Source organism: Vigna unguiculata, chromosome 2, assembly GCF_004118075.2.
Source record: "Vigna unguiculata cultivar IT97K-499-35 chromosome 2, ASM411807v1, whole genome shotgun sequence".
NCBI classification, from domain to species: domain Eukaryota; kingdom Viridiplantae; phylum Streptophyta; class Magnoliopsida; order Fabales; family Fabaceae; genus Vigna; species Vigna unguiculata.
In genome coordinates, this window is record NC_040280.1 from 21,048,343 (window position 1) to 21,057,703 (window position 9,361).

General features: G+C 31.0%; 1 protein-coding gene across 2 annotated transcripts; it reads right to left on the reverse strand.

The window, feature by feature from the left end:
• Positions 1 to 6,889: 6,889 nt before the first annotated feature.
• LOC114174320 (homeobox-leucine zipper protein ATHB-13-like) lies at positions 6,890 to 8,958 on the reverse strand. 2 transcript variants are annotated; one of them, XM_028059152.1, is made up of 4 exons: positions 8,714 to 8,958; positions 8,462 to 8,586; positions 7,990 to 8,369; positions 6,890 to 7,479 (listed from the first exon to the last, which is right to left on the reverse strand). In XM_028059152.1, exons 1-4 carry the CDS (start codon positions 8,716 to 8,718, stop codon positions 7,132 to 7,134), a joined length of 858 nt encoding a protein of 285 aa, XP_027914953.1. In that variant the 5' UTR covers positions 8,719 to 8,958; the 3' UTR covers positions 6,890 to 7,131. The 2 variants fall into 2 exon arrangements, with proteins under 2 accessions (XP_027914953.1, XP_027914954.1); XM_028059153.1 differs by having other exon boundaries at positions 8,709 to 8,944.
• Positions 8,959 to 9,361: the final 403 nt, after the last annotated feature.

Genomic DNA, 9,361 nt, shown 5'->3' on the forward strand with positions numbered 1-9,361 from the left:
GCGTTTCTCCATAACCACTAATTACCAAGCTTTTAAAGACTTTTTTACTTTGTAGTAGTTTCATTTAAAGCAGAGGTACCTTTTTAAGAGAAAAATAGAAGTGCAAAGTGCAAAACCAGTTGTTTTAGCTTACACATCTATATCAATATATATGGTTATTTTGGTGCAGATATTAACATAGCTTGAAAGCAAAGGACACTAGAGTGAATAGAATGATTACAATCATGCTAGAGTTGTATAGTTTACACAGCAGAAGTTTTATGGTTCACTGCTGTTTCTATTTGGTTTTGTTTCTACTGCTAGTTACAACCTTATCCCGTGTTATAAATATATTAAAACAATAAAAGAATGAGTTATGGTTACTGACTACCAAAAAACAATGGACGAATGAGCTGCAGTTGGAAACTATGGTAGTAGTGGTCTTCTGCTAAAAAGAATGTACTAATTAAGAAGTCGATAAATAGATTTTGGTTTATTAAAAAAAATAGATTTTGGTTCATTAAAACATATTGATGTATTCTTATTATGAATTGTTATATATTTTCAACATAATTTTTTATAATAAACTATTCTTTTTATTAATTTCTTATCTTAGGACGTTATTTCATATTTTTTTAAATAATAAATTTAATTGAAAATCACGTGACAATATTTTGGCAACATTAACACTGTTTAATAGAGAAGGAAGAAATAGGAAAAAAAATGAAATAAATGTTTTTCGGTTTAAGATAAATAAAAGAAAAATATGTAAAAATAAAGTTATTTGATTTTATTCTTGTTTATCGAATTTTAATTTATCTTAGTGACAGTTCTATCAATTTTTTAAAACAATGTTCGTTTTCTTCTACATATTTATGGCTTGGAGAAGAAATGATGCCAAGTGAGATTCACATTTTTTTACATTTCTTAAACGAAAATTGAGTTGAACTTTTTTCACACTTCTCTTTTTCTTCCTTCTCTTTCATTCCTGTCAAACATGGCTTAAATGTTAAACTTTATTTTGATATTTTATTTTATTTTTACATTCTAAGAAATTATAATAATACTTTTACTTACTATTTCTTTTTACTACAAATTTTCTGCGGTTGATAATGTTTGATTCGATTGAAGAGATTTGATTTTGGATATTTTCTTGTTTTTTTTCACACATTCATTCATAGACATACACAGAAATGAAACGCCCTTCACGGAAAATACTAGTTATGGTTTTGGAAATCGGGAATTTGTCGGAAAAAAGAGTTTGATGATGCTACAAATGCGGTTATGAGTATTAACTATTGTGGTGGTGGCCATTACAAAAGGTTGTCACACTTACGGATAAGAAATTCCAGAATCAGCATTTTCCACACTTCCGGATTGGAATTTTGAACCTTTTTCTAAAAATTCTGTTCTGAAAAATCCATTCCAGAATTTTCAGAAAGTTTGTTTTTAGAAGATTTTCAGAAGAGGGGGTCTTGAAATCTCTTTTTTCACAAAGGGTAAAATCACCACTTTAAAAGTTAAGTGAGTACCAATACAAAGTATGGAGGTGCATAACCTAAAAGGGTTTGTATGAGACTTTCTAAATGAACTACAATATTTTTAGCTGGTCCGACTTAATATTGAATCAACTGTCCTCTTGACTTGCTATAAATATTTTTAACAAAAATAAATATGTATTTTTAAAATTAAAATTCATTATTAATTTAAATTTAAATTTTAGGTATAATAATTTACATATAAATTACACACACACACACACATATATATATATATATATATATATATATATATATATTAAAAATAATATTATTTTATAAAGAGGATTTATCATTAAATTAGCCGTGCGTTTGGGAAGTTCATCTAGGCTTGCCCACCAAAACAAAATAAAAAATTATAAAATTCAATTTAGGTTATAACTTTCTTTGTCTTATCTAACCTATTTTACAAAGTTTTCAGTTATGATTTTTCATGTCGGATCATCATGCTAAGTTTATTTTTATACGTCTAATTACAAGATAGTCATGTTTAACAAAATTTTCCGATAAAATTAAGTGTTAGTACAATTTCTTTATATGACAACAACTGTCTATCTAAAAAATATTGCTTAAAAAAATTATACTTTAATTTTAAATAAAATATAATTTTAAAAATATAATTTTTTTCATTGATATGGTGTAGACTGTATCCTAAAATTGACTATTAGTTTTTGTTTGTGGGACATAACTTTGTTGGCCTAACATTATTTTAAGACTACAACAATCAATCCTAGGACTACCGAGTTAACTCCCATGCCCTAAAACAATGCCTTATTTACATCACTGGGTTAAAAGACTAGATTATTAAAAAATTTAATATTAATATGTGAGATAAATTATATTTCGTCTAATTACTGGTTTAAAAGACTTGGTTATAAAAAATGTCTTAAATATTAATATGTGAGATTAATTATACTTCATCTAATTTTTTAGTACAAGTCCTTCTAATATAATCATAGAAATAAAAAATAACAATTCAGTTCATTTTTTCAAGATTTCAATACAATGCCACCAATATATCAATTTTATTTTCATGATCAATCATCTTTAAAGTTTTATTCTCATTATTATTAATAAGCAACATACATATCCATAATGTTTAAAAAGAATTAGAAAAAAAATCAATGATATAAATTATAATTTTGAATATTAATACATGGATCAATGGAAAAACTTATAAAATTAAATTATTTACCTACTTTAAGAAGAACCTTAACATTTAGAAGAGTAAGTTTCAATATAAAATGCTTAAATATACACGACAAGCAAAAATCCACAAAATAATAACAAGAAAAAGAAAATCACTATAATGTAGATTGGATTGGACTCATCATCAATCTTAATCATTCTTCAAATACTTTGCATAATCATCAAACCCATCATCGTATTCATCTTACTAAGTGTTGAGTGTATACCAAAGTACAAAATGAACATGATTGAATCAGAACAAGTAGTCTTAAATAATGTTTTTTATAGTTCATTCGTTTAATGTTTGTTCCATAACTATGAACCACTTTCCTTGTTGTCTTACACAGTGATCTTTTATTCAAAATATAGCACTTTTAAGGTATGATGGTCGTACAGACAGTATAAAAATGTGGAAAAGGTGAAAGTTGAAGTAAGTTATATATATGAATAACAAAAGAAAAAAAAAATGTTGGGTGAGTGAGAATGAAAACTATCTAATAGAACAGATAGAATCAACAAGAGGTGACTGTAACCCACTTAATTGCATGTGCAGGCACTAGGACGGACCAAATGCCTTAAAACTTACTCCCATTTTTGGTACCCAAAAGAATCCAATGTTTTTCTCATAACTACCCGATGTCACTCAATAAAAGGAGAAAGAAATATTTAAACCGTCTTAAACCATTCGATTTCTAAGTAATGTAAAATTATTGAGCATAATAAGAACATATATACAAAGTTGATGTTACCATAAAGATACAACACCAATAAAATTATAAAATTATAAGTTCAACTTACGTATAAAAAGACTAACACTATCTTTAATACAAAACACTTGAAATAATGAGTTTATGAATTTTATTCTTATACAGTACTAACTTTTTTTATTTTTAATTGATGTGAAACTTTAGATTATAATAATGTACAAACTAAGTCAGCATCAACATTGAAGTTAGATGAAATTAAGTTTTGAACTTTTAAATGTGGATAATTTAGTGACAACCTAGTATGGTTGGCGTGAAGAACTAAAAAACTAGTTAAAAATTATGTTTGACAGAATCTACAGAATGATATTAAAATAGTAAAATACTTTGTTTAGATAAAGAACAAACCAATAGCTACAAAATTATTGCATATTGAAACCACATGTTCTCCACACTCTTTATGGACATTATAATCCCAAACATGCTGGGAATGCTCATATTCTGCAACTCTTACAAAAACCCTAACAACCCTTTATATGTCCAGTTAGAATCCCCTAAGCACGTGGCCACCCAATGATTCCACTGAAAAAATAAATAAAAAAATTGCTTAAGATCATAGTTGGTTTCTGAAAGTGTGATGAAATGCCAAAACTTTGAGGCATTGGGTGATTATTTTAAGCGAAGTTCACATGATCCCATACATATAACAGCGCAATACTATAATATTAATATATATATAAATATAGTAGATATTGGAGGCAAGGGAGATTGTATCACATGTATTGTTTAATAGAGAAATGGATAGTTACGTATTATATGATGTATTTACAATTAAGGTGTGCGTAAGATTAGGGTCTTATTCAGCTTCCATATATGACAATAACATAATTGGAAGTTTATGCATAAATTTCCAAAATTGCAAGGAGTTGTGCCTTTCAGCCGAAGCAATTGCTTCAAAGCAATGGTGTTTCAATTAACAATGTATCCTATTTATTAGCATTTATTAATTATCGACCACTACTGTCTTACTGGTAAATAGCTCAACATGAAACCTAATATCAGATTTATAGATATGCCTCGTCTTTAATTGAAAATGGTTTTTTTTTTTTTTTTGACAAATTTGCTTAGATATTAAAAGAAAGTTAGTAATTTTAGGATAAATGGTCAAAGAATCATAACGATTTAAAAAACAAAGTCTTCTAATTCCACATAACTTCTTTACAAATTTCTGAAAAATTGAATTTGTCAGGAATTATGATAATTTTAATGTAATATTAATTTATGAAAAGGTGAAATCATAATAATGTTTCGGTGTTAATATTTTGTGCTAAAGTTATTGGGAGTCACGACGATTTTAATATAAAATATTAACTTTAAAATCATCGTAACTCTTAACGACTTTATTTTTCTAGAGATTTTTATGAAAAAATTGTTTGGATTCAATTTTGTAATATCTCGACAAATTTTGCAAAAAAATGTAAAAAAAAACTTGAAAATGGAAGCTAAGTCATTCTTCTCACCATTATTCTAGAAAAGTGTTCATATTAATCTATGTATACAATTAATAATTTTTTGTGAAATTATATTTAGGTTCTTATTAAAAATAAATAAGTAAATAAAATGATATGTAAATTGGTTTTATATCACACTCTGTACGAATGAAGTCACATGAAAAGTATTTTAAAACTCCTTTTAAAGGAGGGACATAGAAGGATCAGTCTAATTAACATAGTTGGTATTTAAAAGTCTAGAAATATATATGGTTTTATAAAATTTGAAGGCAATTCAATTAATGTGGGTATATCCAAGTGATCAAGGATTCTACATTAATTGTTGTTTTTTGATAATGGAGTTCAATTCCTCTTCACATCATTAAAATCCCTCTAAATTGGTTGACAACTATATGTGAATATAATTATATTAAACATTCATTAATTCATTCTTTTAAAAGTATTTTTACTTAATAAAATTTCATTTAACACTTGAGACATTATTATTCTGAATGATGCAAAATTAATTGTTATTGTGGTGCTGATTTGAGTAGAATTAGGTGTAGATTTGTGGGACGATTGAAATGTTAGACAGAAAAAAACGTTATTAAAAGGGAAATGTGGTGGTGAGTAAGATGACAAAGAAAAAACCGAGAATTAATTGCCCGACAAGCAGAAAGGGAAGCATCCTTGCATGAAATTTAGCGAGTTAGGGAACAACTCATTCATACTACAAAAGAAAAGAATGAGTCAGGGTAGGTACCATAGCGTTTATCAATTTGACAGCAAGCTATTAGAAAAATGTTGCAAGAAGCGTGCTGGAAGGGGAAGGGGAAGGGGAAGAAGTTAATACATCTATGACACTGACAACATTCATTACTATGATGATGTTGATGCTCTCCACAACAAAAACTGAAAACAACACATCATATGATTAATCAAAAAAAAAATTACATTGTATCTGCATGTACATATTCACCTGAGCTAAAGTTTTCTACTACTATTACTATGCATGGCATGACGTGATGCGAATTTGACTGGTAGATTGTGACAATTTATTTTTTGGTTGAAACTTTAGGGTGCAAATTTGACCGCTGTCAACACTGCCATGTGATCCATATAGAGGAAAATAAAATGTACAAGTAAAGAGGTGAGTTGAAAGTGAGGTGTGAAAAAGCACTTAGATGGATGATAGAGAGTGGGTGACAGTGATCTCACATGAACTCTTCCATTAAACCCTAAAAATGGTGCAGTGATGAGTTAATTCTCTGATTCATCAGTGCCAAAAATTAAAGTGGGTACGGCCAAATCCCCAATTGTGCTCCATATCCCAAAAATTCTTTATTTACCCTTTGTCACCCACGTTTTATTTAACACATTCTCGGTAACATTTAAAGAACTATAAAAAGATTTGTTAAACATGGTTTAATATTTTATATCAATGAAGTTTTTATTATAGTAATAGTAGCTAAACTTTTTCACACGATACCCTTTTTTCCTATGTTGCCATGAACAACAAAATCGACAATATCTCATTCACGAGAATGACTATTTCCAACTCTCTTTGTTTTCTTCCACTCTTCCATATGCTTGTCTTCTTCCCCTCTTGGAATTTGTGTTTGATTCTTTCTTTTTTTATGCCCACTTTGTTAAGTTCTGGTGGATTTGGTTCATTGTGGGCACTGATTGATGAGATCACCTCACATCATCGCAGGCTCTTCTTTCTTTCTTCAGAGCAATGGCAAACATTTTTTTTTTTATGATCTAGAATATACGCGGGTGTGATTCCAAAGCAAGCTAAAATAATGGGTTTATGATGTTAAGTGTAAGAGAGAATGAGAATCTCTCCTTATTTTAATGTTACACGCCATGTTGCCTGCACTCATCAGGCACTTGCAGCAACGGTTTTGGTTTCTCATTCCCCATTAATTAACTCAACCAAACAGCATTATACTCGGAGTTTCAAGAAAGATTGTTACATTACTCAGGGTTTCAAAAGTGACTAGCCCTTTATTCATCATTCATATAAAAATTTTCAAGCCCGGCCAGATTGAAAACTTCTACTTGATATATATTAATTCTATTTTATACACCAAGTTTCAAAACATGGGTTTTAATTTAAAGAACTCATGATAATCAAGTGTGGTAATTGATGGACGAACACCCTCTTGATTTCACAGGGAAAAAAGTAGTACATTGAAATTTTAAATTAATTAACTCTCTTGGTTTGGTTCAGTTGAAATGCTGCTGCTCCAACCATGGCCAAAACCCGGATTGGTCATCCATGGCACAGAACATGTTGCTTAGGCTTTCTTCTTTGACCATTTGGTCAATCTTTTGGCATGGAAGGTCTGGTCTTGAAGAAGTTTGGAAAAGCTGAGCAACCCCTGCAGGCCTAGCAGAAGATGGAAACAGGGTTCTGCTCGCCTGATGTGTAGATACAGGACTGTCAATAGCTGGTGTCCTTGAGATATCCAACTTGATGTCCGAGCTGTTCTCACTTCTGTTGCTGCACGATCCTTCTGTTTCTTTGTTAAGGTTGATGGATTCAGTTGGCTCTCTACTTTTCAGTGCCAATATCTGCACCACAAAAATTACCTAATCCAATAAGACGCTGCAATTCAACAAACACTATGCATGCACAAGAGTTGGACCTAAACCAGCTATTCAACAAACACCGGTGCCCTCAAATAAAATCAATTTTGTTAAACCAGTGAAGTGTGCAAGAGAAAGAGAGAGAGAGATAGTGGGAGATGTCAATGGAGAGAAGATGGATGATTGAATCTTTAACAAGTCACTGTAGATGAAAGGAAAAAAGAAACAACTTTATGGAAAGTAAGAGAAGAGGTGAAAGGAACGGTTCTGAAAACTATACACCAGTCAAAAAAAAAAAAAAACAAACACTTGTGAAATGAAAAAGGATCATCATTACTAGCACCAAGCTTTATTCCACAGAATCAAAACAATCTCATCAAAATAGTCTCACAAAGAAGAAATTCACTTTTCCTGAAGGAAAAGAAAAGTTGATGTGAAAGTAAACTAGAGAAGCAAATGATTGGAATTTGATTGAGTTAGAAGGCAGGTATTAACCTCAGCCTGAAGTTTTTGGTTCTGAGTTTGAAGTGCATCATTATCTGACTTGACAGATTCATACTGTCTTTTGAGAAGATCGTAGTCTTTCTCCAACTGCTTGGTCTTCCACCTTGCCCTTCTGTTCTGAAACCATATCGCAATCTGTCTTGGCTGCAACCCAAGAGCTCTTGCAAGTTGCATTTTCCTCTCTGGCTCAAGCTTATTCCCCAACTCAAAGCTCTTCTCAAGTGTCTTCACCTGTTCCATGTTGAGCCTCCTCTTCTTCTCCCCTGCCTGTGATCCATCATCGGACAAATCCTCCTCAGCATTGGGCTCTTCTCCGTGCTCAATCCCCGATGAAAATGACATGGATCTCTTTCCCAGAAAGGTCACTCCCCCTGCATCAACATTCAGAACAGTATATGAGACACATAAGTATTTGAGTGTGTATGTTTGATGTATTGTTAGTGATAGAGAGAGTGTAACATACCATGATATTCCTGAGGTGGTAGAATTGAGGTGAGAGAAGGTGGGGGTTGATGATGATCATCATGGTGAGGGGTTTGGAGCATGAAATTTGCTGGGAAGAAAGCCATCTCATTGCAGGTTTTAGGCCTGCCACAAAATCTTGAAGATCAGGTGAATGATATAGATTGTGTGATCGCCACCACTTTGATAGAATAAGAGAAGATTTTTGCATATGCTATAAGGTTAAAGAAGAAATGACAAAGGATTACTGCACCACATCCTCTGACAAATGTTTTTGGAGCAAACTAAACAGCTTCTTCACTTGAAAGAGAATGGACTAATTCTTCTGAATCGTGGCTTGTATATACATTATCAGTGCTAGCTAGAGTTTTTGTTCTCTAGTGCTACTATTTCAAAGGAAATGAGGTTAGGAGGGAGAGAAGAAAGAGGGAGGGGGAGGAGGAGAGAGACACAGAGAAAAAGAGAGAGAGAGAGAGAGGTAGAGAGGGATGTTTGAATCTATAGACTATATAGTTCTACACATTAACTTCCAAATATATCACAGGGTTTTTTTTATTTTTATTCCTATTTCATTTGCTTTTGGTAGTAAACTATTGGTGTCAAATAACATTTGCTTGTGTACATGAAAAAGGAAAAACAAGTAGTGAAAAAAAAAATGAAGAAAGTATATTTAATGTGAAAGGATGTTTGGTGTAGATGAGAAAGGAAAACTTGGTTCTCTGCCTCAACTTGTTCATGAATAGTATTGTGTGGATGTGTAAGTGAGGTCTTAAAATGTAATTATTTTGGTAATAATAAACTAGTTTCTCACTTAGGAGACAAGAAAAAAGGGGTTTAAAAAGTATGATGGAATTGGGAAATTGGAGATTGAGAGAGAGATTATTAAGTTTTTGTTTAATGT